General features: G+C 30.3%; 2 protein-coding genes across 5 annotated transcripts; one reads left to right on the top strand and one right to left on the bottom strand.

Annotated features, from left to right (window-relative positions):
- Nucleotides 1-257: 257 nt before the first annotated feature.
- LOC145000508 (pre-mRNA-processing protein 40A-like) lies at nt 258-6,145 on the bottom strand. 3 transcript variants are annotated; one of them, XM_078959745.1, is made up of 27 exons: nt 5,902-6,145; nt 5,298-5,350; nt 5,110-5,175; nt 4,825-5,016; nt 4,605-4,742; nt 4,452-4,528; nt 4,291-4,360; nt 4,148-4,200; nt 3,988-4,045; nt 3,554-3,889; nt 3,387-3,464; nt 3,234-3,302; nt 3,079-3,156; nt 2,911-2,997; nt 2,792-2,826; nt 2,606-2,711; nt 2,417-2,497; nt 2,247-2,339; nt 2,110-2,163; nt 1,917-2,033; nt 1,744-1,842; nt 1,501-1,644; nt 1,298-1,405; nt 1,135-1,199; nt 957-1,053; nt 585-890; nt 258-482 (listed from the first exon to the last, which is right to left on the bottom strand). In XM_078959745.1, the coding sequence occupies exons 2-27, from the start codon at nt 5,331-5,333 to the stop codon at nt 366-368; spliced, it is 2,760 nt and encodes a 919-aa protein (XP_078815871.1). In that variant the 5' UTR covers nt 5,334-5,350; nt 5,902-6,145; the 3' UTR covers nt 258-365. The 3 variants fall into 3 exon arrangements, with proteins under 3 accessions (XP_078815871.1, XP_078815872.1, XP_078815873.1); XM_078959746.1 differs by having other exon boundaries at nt 5,301-5,350; XM_078959747.1 differs by lacking the exon at nt 5,298-5,350.
- Nucleotides 6,146-8,844: 2,699 nt separating this feature from the next.
- Nucleotides 8,845-10,885, top strand: LOC145001224 (P-loop containing nucleoside triphosphate hydrolases superfamily protein). 2 transcript variants are annotated; one of them, XM_078960579.1, is made up of 6 exons: nt 8,845-8,962; nt 9,299-9,547; nt 9,615-9,889; nt 10,119-10,283; nt 10,360-10,494; nt 10,575-10,885. In XM_078960579.1, exons 2-6 carry the CDS (start codon nt 9,310-9,312, stop codon nt 10,785-10,787), a joined length of 1,026 nt encoding a protein of 341 aa, XP_078816705.1. In that variant the 5' UTR covers nt 8,845-8,962; nt 9,299-9,309; the 3' UTR covers nt 10,788-10,885. The 2 variants fall into 2 exon arrangements, with proteins under 2 accessions (XP_078816705.1, XP_078816706.1); XM_078960580.1 differs by having other exon boundaries at nt 8,924-9,042.
- The last annotated feature ends 1,406 nt before the right edge of the window (nt 10,886-12,291 follow it).

Here is a 12,291-nt window from a genome sequence, read left to right as displayed (position 1 = left end):
ATGGATGCCCATGAACTTGTCAGGGATATTATGGTAATTACCTTGTGTTCAATGCCTCAAGAATTTATTTAGCAAACTCTGTTGAGATCTTGTAATTTCTTATCTTAATCATTGTGAAATGCAACTGGTGTATGTTTGTTGCGTGAGTTACAAGATTGGTATAAAAAAAAAAAGGTATTTGATATGTTTTGTGTAGGTAGTTATGTTGATGTTGATTATGGTTTTTTTTTTTTTTTAATTGTTTTCAACAACAAAAATCATTAAGAGACTCAAAAAGAGAATAAGTATGATTATAGCAACATAAATCAGCTATATATTAAAACTAAAATTATATCTACAAAAAAAAAAATCAGTTAAATAACTAACTACCAAACTTCACCATCTTCAGCTTCTTTTTGATCATCATACTCACCACGTCTATTGTGATCTCTCTTGTATCTCTTATGTCTGCTCTCATACTCCACTGATGATTGTTGCTCCAACTAACACAAAATAGAAAAATACTTTCATTCATTCATATAACATAATCCTTCTTCAATAAATTAAAAAAAAAAAAAAAAGAATTGAATAAGAGAAGAAATTACCTGTTTTACCCTTTTGCGTTCAAGACTATGTCTGTAAGAATCCCTAGACCGATCTTTATCATCCTCATGATCCAAACTCCTGTCACGTTTTCTATGCTTCTTTTCTTTATTATTACTATTATTATTATTTTCTCTTACAGACCTTCTGTTACTATTATTATTATTATTATCATCATGACTGAATGAGTCTCCAGCTCTTTCCCCATTATCACTATCTGAATCATCTTTTCTACGTTTATCTTTCTTACTACTTCTATCTTTCTCCCTTCTTGATTTCTCCATTCTCCTATCCAGACTCTTTTTCGCCTGATTACATTAATCGATTAAGACGTTTTTTTTTTTAAATAAACTTTTTGTTTATTCAGACGTTACCTTATCCTCCCTGTGCTTCCTCTCGTCTCTTGCTTTCTTTAATTCTGTTACGTGTTTGTCAAATATCTCCTTAAAAAAACTTTCTTCTACTGTAAACCTGTATAACAAAAAAGTTACATCAAAAAATATATCATATTTATTCCTTTTAGAACCCAGTTTTATAAATGTAAGAAAATACCCGTTTTCTTGTCTGGCTTCAAAGTGTGGCTTAAAATCATCCCATCTTGAAGATGAAGTAATTTCCTGAAGGAATACCATGTTTAATTAAATTAAAACGAAACAAATTCCAGTTTCATTTGACATATTATTTATATAAAAATCTAATCAAACCAAAACCAAACCTTGGAATTACTCAAAGATAAATAAAAGTCATCTCCAAGACGTTTACGCCTTTTTGCTTCTTTCTCTTCCCTCTCACGAACTCTCTCTTGTAACTCATCAAATACAATCTTTTTTTAAAAAAACAAAAAAAGTAAAACTTTTTTAATTATTATCCACAACCATCAAAATTAGTTTATGCTGGAAAAAACACACACACACACACCTTTAAATTAACAGCTGAAACTGTAGGTGAAGAAGTAATGTCTTCAGCAATTGCATTCTTGAATTCTTCAAGAGTCCATGAAGAGGACATGGACACCTTTCTCATTTTCACTGCTTCTTTTATTCGATCCCTATCCTCAATGTACTATTATTTTATATAACAAATATCAGTAAACAATTCAAAAATATAGAATATATTTATGTACACAATTAATTCAATAGAGTTTTTTTAAAAAAAAAATACCTGTTTCTCTAGCTCCTCTAATACATCTTCAAAAAGATCTTTTGGGGTGGCACCTGAACTGTTTGATGAAACTGCTAAATACGCAGGTAATTCTTTTACCTATAATAACACAACATTAATCTTAATGTCTTTTTTATTAAAAAAAAAAAAAGATAAAAACTTTATTGACTTACTTTATTGCAGTATTCACGCCAATGAGATTTTGAAGTCAGCATTCCTGAAGCAATATGCCCTTCCATCAACTTGCGAAATTCATCACGATTTTTTCGCTCAGTTTTTCTTATTTCTTCCTGTATATATATAAAAAAAAAATAATCACAAAAAAAAATTAAGGATTATTATTCATTAGTGAATTTAATTTTATACCATTCGGAGTTTCCTTTGCTCTTCCTCATCCTTCTCTAGATCATGTATATATTCCTGAGACATAACGAATAATTTAATAAAACGAAATGATTCCTTTTTATATTTAAAAAAAAAAAAAAAAAGTTTAAAAGATATACTTGAAAAATTTCTAGGCGATCGACTTTTTCAAGGCGCAGACAACTTTCATCAGCTTCTAAACGATCTTGCACTTTTCTCCATTGACTACTTGCCTAAATATATATATGTAAATTTTAAATAAAAAAGGAATAAAGAAAATATATATTTTCAAATAAGTTAGAGAAAATACTGTGAGAAAGTCGCAAGATTTCAGAAATTCAATGTATTCCTTTTTGTTTTTCTTGTGCTCCTCTAAAGCCTTAGACTTTTCCTGAGAATAAAGTCATGCCATATGCATATTTAACATACATACATATATATACAATTATATAATATAAATAAATAACAAAGAATCAAAAAAAATCTTTGACCAATTGACCTTTTTCTCAAGTTCCATTATATGATCCTCAAATAACTCCTCACGCTCTTTAAATCTTTCAACAGCTTTGAAACGATCATCATCCTCAAAGATTGCAATTGCTTTGCTACATCAAAGTTTCAATCAAAAGTCAATAATAATAATAATAATTGTTTTATAATGAATAATATATCATTTAACATTTACCTCCATTTAGTGGTATAAGTAATCTCTTTAGATTCCTGTGAATAATTTCATAAAAACAAGATTGATTGTAAACAAGAATAAAATAATTTTATAGATACAAAACAATATAGGTGACTTACTTCTAGCATTTTTTTAAACTCCTCACGTGCCTTTTTCTGTTTATTCCTCCTCTCTTCTGCTTCATGTTTTTTCTTTTGTCCAATAAACTGAAGCATTAAAATTAAATCAAAAATATATCTTAGACAAGTTTTAGTTTTACTTTACCAATTATTAAAAATTAAAATCACCTCATTGAAAGCCTGCTTTCGTTCTGAAAGTGATCTAAGAGCACTATATCTTCTGTCATTTATAATCACTCTCATTGCCTATTACAACAAATAAAAATCTTTAATATATATATATAAACACAAAATATAATTTTTAACAAACAGTCAACAAGTACCTGATCCCATGTCCAATCAGAAGCTACATTTGCATTTTCCAAAAGAGCCTTGAATGCATTCTTTCCTTCCTGAAACAAAAATGTATAAAAAAAAATAAACATATGACTAATATTTTTGAGTAAAAGTAAACAAATAAATAATTAATTAAATACCTGTTTGGTTTCATAAACTTGAGTTTCCTGATCAACTGTTTTTTCTTCTAAGTTAGTTACACTGCTCTTTTCAGGTTCCTGTAAATCATTAAAAAAGAAAAAACTATATCAAATAAAATACTCATAATAACTAACATCAACTGTAAAAAAAAATGAAAAAAAATTACCTCTAAGTTACCAATAGGAGTTCCATTTTCAGCATCTTTCACTGAAACATCCTCAGTGTTATTATACAATGATGTGGCAACATGATTGGGAAATGTTTCTTCAGAAGCTTTCACTTCTTTAGAAGACTCTGTGGGTCCCGTTGCCAGCTCAGCAGTCAGCAAAGTTCCTGATTGGACTAAAACTGGGCTTGACACTGGTTCATGAGGATGAGAAGATGGGCTATTTTTTACACTAGAAACCAAGGGTTCAATTTCATGTTCTTTATCAACATCTTTTGTTTTTGTTAACTCTTGATCAGTGGTTTTACTTTCAGTTTTCACTTGTTCACGAGCTAACTGCATATTCATAACTCAATTTGTCAAATCAGTAATTAAAAAAAAAAAAAGGTGTATAAAGGACCATGGATTGTTGAAAATTGAAAAAGAGAAAAGACCTTGAGTTCATCTGGTATTTTCCACTTTGATTGCTTTGTAACCTTGTTGTAGTAATATCTATCAAGATTTTAAAAAAAAAAAAAATTAGAACTTGATAACTCGTAGATAAAAGATAAATATAAATAAAAAATGGAAAAGAGGGTTGTGGATTATATATACTTTCTTCCATCAGGAGCAATGCATTCCTTCCAATCTGTAGATGCATCAGCCCTCTGTTCATAATTGAGATTATATAAAAGTTTTAACATATAAATTATAAAGAGGAAGCAATAACTCAAATCATTTATTTACATTTTACACACCTCAATTGGGCTCATTAAATCAAGAGGCTTCTCCCAGCTAGACATCTTTGTCTTTTTATTGTGATAATATCTGAAACAGAAGCAGTTATTGATACTTTATAAATGATCTAAAGAAAAAAATATATAGTTTTTTTTTTTTTATAAAAGTATCAAAATCATACCTTTTTCCACTGCGAGAAGTATGTTCAATCCAATCTGATGGAGCCTTTTCAACAGGTTTCAGTAGATCACTTGTCACCTAACATTTTAATTTTTATAAAAATGTCGAATCCAAAAACATTAAAACGAAAAAGAATCCTTAATTTGATCCTTACTGAAACAGAAGGTGCATCTGGTGTTTTTTCAACAGGCTGCAACAGAGGAAAAGTAGGTAGAATGTTGTTTAAGGATGATGTTGGCTGATATTGGCTAGTTGCTTCTGCACTTATATGCACTTGTGAAGTTGCTGATGTCTGTTATAAACAAATAAATTCAATTAATTCAACAACATATGATTTACAATTTCAATGATGTTTGGTTGATCTTAATTCTTACATTGTATGTTATAGAAAAGGCCACCCTTGAGCCATCAGGGACTGAAAAAGCTTGGGCGGCAGGTGGTGGTGGGGGAGGTGGCACCATGCCATGTGGCGGTAGATGTTGCATTGGCCTCCCTACAGGAAGAAACTGTTGGGACACCAATGGCATGTATTGGGGTGGGGCCCTTGGTGGACCTGTTGGCCGAAACTACATCAAAATAATAAAATATTACTTCAGATTGTTAAAAAAAAATGGAGAATTTACAGAAAGAATATCTGAATTCTGAACATGAAGACTTACTTGCATTGGGACTGATGGATATGAGTTTTGAGGTGGGCCCATTGGAGCAACAGGAGGTCGAGGAGCCTGTTGTTGTATCATAAATCATAATGAAAGTGGAAGAATAAGATCATTGAGGGAATAGAATACTTGTTTAATTTTATAAGATTGATTTTTTTTTTTATAACTTTATAAACTACTGCTACTACTACCTGTATGCCAGGATATTGAGAATTATTGGCCATCTGAGCAAATAGAGTTTCTGAAATGTCATATGGTAGCAAAATATTAACAATTGGATAAAGTTTGTATCTTTGACATTTCCTAGAAGATTTTGGAAGCTGTGAATTAGGAAATTTGAAACAAAAGTATATGAACTAAGCCCTTTTTCTGATACATGATCAGATAGTTTCAGTTGTATTAAGCAGCATTGATCGGTTTCAAGATACAAAAAAACGTTAATTTCAAGAATAGGAATAGTGCTGGAGTTTACAGAGATTTGGGCAACCTAAGTATGGAAACTGGGAACTAAATAACGGAGTAAGCATATGTGAAGGATTTGGAAATAGAAATTCTGTTCAGCATAAACATTGTGCTAAGATCAAAAAAATCGGCTTTGGAAACCAATCGTAGTCGACAACATTCAACTAAGATTTTTTTTTTTGTCAAATAGTTCCTGATCAACAGAAACCCAAAGCCGGTCTAGCGATTCTCAACAGTTTTAAACGAATTAAACTAATTTCAAACAAAACCCTTGATCGAACAGGACGGAATAGAGTTCGGGTATCAGTAGCAAACAACATTGATCAATACCTGGACGATATCACGGAGCAGTTCCGATAATTTTAAATTTCAAGAAGTTATATGAGAACTTTGATCAATTAATGTAGGATTCAACGAATCTACTTGCGTTTTAGAGAGAAATTGGCTGCAAGAGAGCTAACTGGAAGTGTGGAGCACGCTCCAATGGCTCCAAGGGAAGAAACCGAATGGCAAGAAAGGTTTTGTTAACGAAGGAAGAAGGGAAGAAAAAGGTAAAGGGTGGTCCGGTCTCCGTTTTGCCCTATTTTTTTTTTTTTTTTCAAGGACCATCATCCCATTTTTCACAGCAATATTAAAACCATAATATGTATTTTAATTTAATTAAAGTTAAATTTAACTTTTTTTTTTTTTTTTTTTTTTTTTTTTTTTTTTTTTTTTAATTTTATTTACTAATTTGAGCTTTTGACAAATATGATCTCAGGAAGAAACTTTTTCTTATAACTTTAAATTGGAATATCAATATTTTTTTTTTTTTTTACCAATGTCAAACATATATAAGACCCGTCGGTGTGCGGCGTGAATGGGATGCGGGAGCTGTTCCTGCACATCGGAACACCACGCCATGCCTGCAAGAAGGAGGGTGCATGAAAGAGATGAGGTAGCCGCTTGCCGCACTCTTCGATTCCTATTGGCCGTTTTTTTAAATGGTAATGTAATTGGAAGTGTGTGTATATAATTTATTTATTTTTATATCCTCCATTATCTGTTTTTGTGAAATCGTTTATATGTCCGAACAACGAACAAAATAAAAAAAAATGTTAAAGAGGCACAATAGTCGGCTAGGAAGGAAGTGAAGTGAACATTTGGTGTACTCAAGAAACGTTGGCAAGTACTAGCAGTCGGCGCACAGTTATAATATGATTTTTGAAGGCGAATGATGATCGATATGTTGATACAACGAAAACAAAATTTTGACAAATATCGAAGGAGTAGTCGTTGGTACGCAAGAGTATAGAGCAAATAGAAAATAAGTATACAATCGCGATATTCATCACGTCCTTCATGTGATTTGGTGGAGCACGCTTATAGACTCACATTCAACCGCCGACAGAGTATTGATACAATGATTTGTTTGACGAATTAGATAATGATTCAGATATGGTCATCGAGAGCGATGATTCCGATGACGAGAATGGTGATGACGTAGTGATGTATTTTGGTTTTTTTAAAATTGAATATTAATTTTGTTTTCTAAATTGTGTTTTTTTTTTTTTTTTTAATATTTATTGTTTTCTAGTTTTTTTTTTCTTGCTTGTTTTAATGTAATTTTTAAGTAATGAAATGGTTTTTATTTTTAAGTAATCTTTATGTTTATTACTCCTTTTAATATTATTTTCATTTTAAAATAAAATGAATGAAGATTCCCGCACATACCCTGACGTTTGGTGAAGAAAAAAAATGAGATAAAGAATGACGTGACAAACAAAAAGAGAGGGAACACACCCTTCGGGGCCTAACTAATTTGTTGGTTTGAGTTTAATTATTTATATAAACAAGGTAAAACTGCAATAAAATCCTTACATATTGGTCTGATAATCGATTCAGTTTTTATATATTTTTTTTTATTTAATTAAATCCAAAAAACCGGTAATGATATTCAATTTAACTTTTTTACCCTGTCAAAAGGTCATCCAACTTTCAAATTTTATTACAAATTGGGCCCAAAATTTATACTTTTGGTATAGATTTTAAATTTTATTATAATTTTGGTCCAAAATATACTATTTTGACTTAAATTTTAGAATTTTGTTATGAATTCACCTTAACTTTAATTTTTTTTATAACTTTTTTTTTTCTCAAAATTTTGTTTCGAATATGTTTTTTCTTTGTAAAATCATATTAAAAAAAACATATTTTCACATAAAACAATTTTATATTTTCTATATAAAAACTTTTTTGTATACTAAATATTTATTTATAAAAATAGGTATTTATTAAATATATAAATATATAAAAATCCGTTATTATAAAAAATGTATACAAACACACACTATTCTTGAACTTCAAGAAAAAAAAATCAACTCAAAATTTTACAAAATACTTTGTTTTTTTTTAATAAAATCTTACAAAACAAAACAACAACAACAAAAAGAAAACAAATAACAAAAAACAAATAAAAGTATATACAATATAAATGCTTACATTTAATTGAAAAGCCAATGTTAAATATATTTTGAAATATCATCCGGAACATAAGGAATTTTTTTTTAAAAAGTACTCTATGCATATATATAAAAAAACATATTATATATTTTAATTCGTTTATTATTAGCTTATACATCAGTTGAAAAAAAAAAAAGTAAAAGTAAAAAGTGTAAACAAATTTTTTGTTCAAATCCCTAGTCCAAAATTGAGTTTTTATTTATTTATTTAATAGTTAACCTTTAAATACACACCTGTTAGTTCCCATTTCTAATTTTTTATTTTTTATTTGATTGTACTATATACATATTTTAAAAACATATTATATATTTTGATTGGTTTATTCTTAGCTCATAAATTATTTTCAAAAGTAAAAAATAAAAATAAAATAAAAAGCAAAAAGTGCAAAAAAAAATTGTTCAAATCCCATTTTTGAAGTCCTAAACTTTTTTTTTTGTTAACATAAGCCTATTAATTCATACCTCTGTTTATTTATTTATTTATTATTATTAAAAGAAGTGTTTTCTTGATCCAAAGGATTTTCTAACATATATCTTAAAAACGTACATAAAAAACATTAGTTGAACTATTATTTATGATAAATATTATCATAATTAAATATAAAATTTATTAATTATACAAATTTTTTTTTCATAATTAATCCATTTCGTATTTAATTATGATAATATTAATGATAATTAATAGTTTTTATATATATTTACGGTGATAATATAATAGTTTTTATGTGTGTTTTTAAATGATATACTACAAGATAACAGATAAGTTCGTACGTGACGCGCGATTCTTGACGTCTTATCCGAGTACATATAAATAGCACCAAACGTGGACTTGGACAATAATTTCAGCATCTTCTCTAATAACTTAAAACCCTAGATATACCTATTGTCAGGTACTTTCTTTTCTATTCTGGAATTTTTCTACTTAAATGTTCGTTGCTTGATCAAGATCATAGTATAATTGATCTTCCAGGTAGGGTTTACAATGATCTAGATGGACTTTGATTTTATGATCTTCCAGGGTTTACAACGATCTAGAATTGCTTTACTATGGGTTTTCGTATAAACGATAAAACAGAGCAAAAAATAATAATTTGTAGATCAATTTTGTGGATCGAGTTTGTCAGCATTTATTTAGCATCAGATCTTTGATTTTATTTGCATCTGTTTATTACAAGAACATATTTATCAAGTCTTTTCTAACTGAGTTTGAAATTCTAAATATATAGCTTTTTATACGATGGGGGGAAGTTCAATTTCAATCGATGACGATTGGGAATTCGCTGCTCCTTTGAATGGTCTTCGAACTCTGGTTTTGGTCGGAAGGACAGGGAATGGAAAAAGCGCAACTGGGAATAGCATCCTTGGGAAGAAGGAGTTCCTATCAAGGGCAAGCTCAGCTGGTGTAACCAGTACTTCTGAGCTCAGAACTACTGTACTCAAAGATGGCCAGATGCTTAATGTCATCGATACTCCTGGTATTTATTGATAGAATCGTATGCTGGTTTTTATCTTGATATAACCTAATCCCTATCTCCATTACAGGACTCTTTGATTCTTCTGTTGATACTGAATTTATTGGGATGGAGATTGTTAAATGTATCAATATGGCTAGGGAGGGTATACATGCTGTTCTTGTTGTCCTTTCAGTCAGGAATCGGTTTTCAAAAGAAGAAGAAGCTGCAATTAATAGCTTGAGGGTTTTGTTTGGTAACAAAATCAATGATTATATGATAGTGGTTTTTACTGGTGGTGATGAACTTGAAGAAAACGAACAGACTTTGGAAGATTTCCTACAAGACTGTCCTCTACCTTTAAAGGTGATTAATCACATGCTATTTTCATTTTTCATGTTTGGTTTTGGCTTATCTGACAAATTTTTTCTTATGTGTAACCTTTTTGTGTCTTATTTGAAAATGAAAGATGGTATTTTTCACATGTTTTCCTTTCTAAAGCAAAAAGTAGTTGTTGTTGTATCCTTTTATTTTACTTTCTAAATCTTTCTAATTGAAAAGGATTAGCTAACTATTATTCGATTATTTTGTTCAGGAAACCCTTAGCCTATGTGGCGACAGATGTGTCCTTTTCGATAACAGGACAAAAGATCAAAAGAAGAAAGCAGATCAAGTGAATAAACTTCTCTCTCTAGTCAACATGGTGTTGACCAAGAACAATGGAAAGCCATATACGGATGAGATTTTCAATGAACTGAAGGTGAAACTCATTATTCTTATTTACACTACAACAATTCCAACTCCACTTGTTAACTATATATATTTGTAATTAACAGAGAGGTACTAGGAAGCTTCATGAACAAACAGAAGAAGTTCAATCTTTGCAAGGGTATAGCAAACAGGAAATATCTGAGCTCACAGAGCAGATGAATAAATCATATGAAGAGCAGCTTAAGCGAATCACTGAAATGGTATTCTTAATGCTAATTGATTTCTTGATATTAATTTGAAATTGTAATTTGTAAATGTTTTTTTTTTAATTGCTTTAAAGGTTGAGTCGAGGCTGAAGGAAACAACTTCCAGACTTGAACAGCAATTGGCAGAAGAACAGGTTGCAAGGTTGAAGGCTGAAGAGTTGGCTTCTGCTGCTCAAATGAAATCAAATGATGAGATACGAAAGCTTAGAGAGAATCTAGAAAGAGCTCAAAAGGAGACAGAGGAGCTTCGGAAGAGGGCTGAAAGTGGCAAATGTGCTATTTTGTGATTCTGAAATGTTTATATTTTAATTTTAAAAAAATAGATCGGTATTTTTAATGGTTTGTTTTAAAACACTTGGATTTGGTATTAAGTTATATTTGTGTATATGTTTAAAGATGATATCTGTTTCTGCAAAAAGGTTATTCTTCTAGCAACCATTGAGACTCAAAGTCTTGCTTGTTTTTGTTAAGATACCATATTGGACTTGATGAGCTTAATGGGTTAAGCTCTTAGTGTAGACTCTTTGTTTTGGACTTAATATGGAGAGTGGCTTAATGAGTCAAGCCAAAAAACTTGGCATAATGTATTACGGCATCAATCGTTTACCTATTTGCCTTTATTCCAGATCGGGTCAAATTAAAATTCATGAATGTTATTAGAATTGATTTTATCGGTCTAGACGTTAATAGCCATGAAAGACAAATTGTTTTCTGTGTTAAAAACGTGCGTTGTTTAATCGAAGCTAAGAATATTAATATATGTAACCGAACTATTAAAATATATAATTTTAGGATTACAAAGTTAAATTTAATAGAGAATTGGTTTATACTTCCACATGGTTTACCAAAAGGAGTGGGTTAGTTTTGTGATCATCATACTAAAATTCAGTAGTAAAGTAACACTTTTTAAGATCAATAGAACATTTAGATATGCAAAACAAACCACTTTCGACAATTTATATGGTTATTTGTAATAAAAATTAGAAGTATATCTATAGTGAAAGGCTCATTTTCACTATTTTAGTATTCCATTTTCATCATGTAAAATAGGGTTAAATGCTTGTTTATGAATAGTGTTTAATGCTTTCTACAATTAATTTAACAACGTAGTTTTCTCAGATGAAATATGTAACAATGTTTTATTATTAGGACCAAAATATGTATTATTGCAAGTGGGGAACCATATACCTCATTACGTGACAACCTTTAGGCTATCCGGAGTGGGGGGTTAATTCACGCGTGAGATCCTATGTGGCAAGTCAACCCACGCGTGAACACCATCCCTGATTCTGGTGGGTTGGCTGTGAAATGATTGCCAAGACAAATGAAGACGAGTAAGATGATTGGCCAATGGTTATGACACTTTCCAATTTATCTCCTTCTCTCATCATTTTTTCCCCTTCACCATCAACTCACCGGTGAACACCATTTCCACAATCTAGTGGGTTGGTTTTGGAATGCTAAAATACTTACATGGCGTTGAGTTGGCTAGTGGTTTGACTGTAACCACTCCCAATAGCCTTAGATGCTTATTTAAGCAATTATGTTGCAAGTTGGTCCTAGAATAAAACATTTTTGAGGCATATTTCGTCTTAAAAGTCATATTGTTGCATAAATTCGAAAAATAATGGTTCTGTTAGATTAGGTGTCTAAGCCTATAACTATATTTGGTATGTACTTGACCCAATGGTAGCATGGTCCTTTTGGGCTGTCTTCACCAAAACAACTTGACTGGATGAATAATGGAGAAAGAGGTTATTATGGTTTATTATTAATACATTATATGAATAG

Source organism: Lactuca saligna, chromosome 6 (genome assembly GCF_052625555.1).
Source record: "Lactuca saligna cultivar CGN05327 chromosome 6, ASM5262555v1, whole genome shotgun sequence".
Taxonomy (NCBI): domain Eukaryota; kingdom Viridiplantae; phylum Streptophyta; class Magnoliopsida; order Asterales; family Asteraceae; genus Lactuca; species Lactuca saligna.
The sequence above is the reverse complement of the archived record's forward strand: the minus strand, read 5'-3'. Positions and strand labels throughout refer to the sequence as shown.

Coding starts and splice junctions, on each gene's coding strand:
- LOC145000508 (XM_078959745.1), bottom strand. CDS start 5,333: ATGGCCAATAATTCTCAATATCCTGGCATACAGGTA. Junction 5,017..5,109: donor ATCCATCAGTCCCAATGCAA/GTAAGTCTTCAT, acceptor ATTTTGATGTAG/TTTCGGCCAACAGGTCCACC. Junction 1,054..1,134: donor GAAGCCAGACAAGAAAACGG/GTATTTTCTTAC, acceptor TTTGTTATACAG/GTTTACAGTAGAAGAAAGTT.
- LOC145001224 (XM_078960579.1), top strand. CDS start 9,310: ATGGGGGGAAGTTCAATTTCAATCGATGACGATTGGGAATTCGCTGCT. Junction 9,890..10,118: donor ACTGTCCTCTACCTTTAAAG/GTGATTAATCAC, acceptor TATTTTGTTCAG/GAAACCCTTAGCCTATGTGG. Junction 10,284..10,359: donor AGATTTTCAATGAACTGAAG/GTGAAACTCATT, acceptor TGTAATTAACAG/AGAGGTACTAGGAAGCTTCA.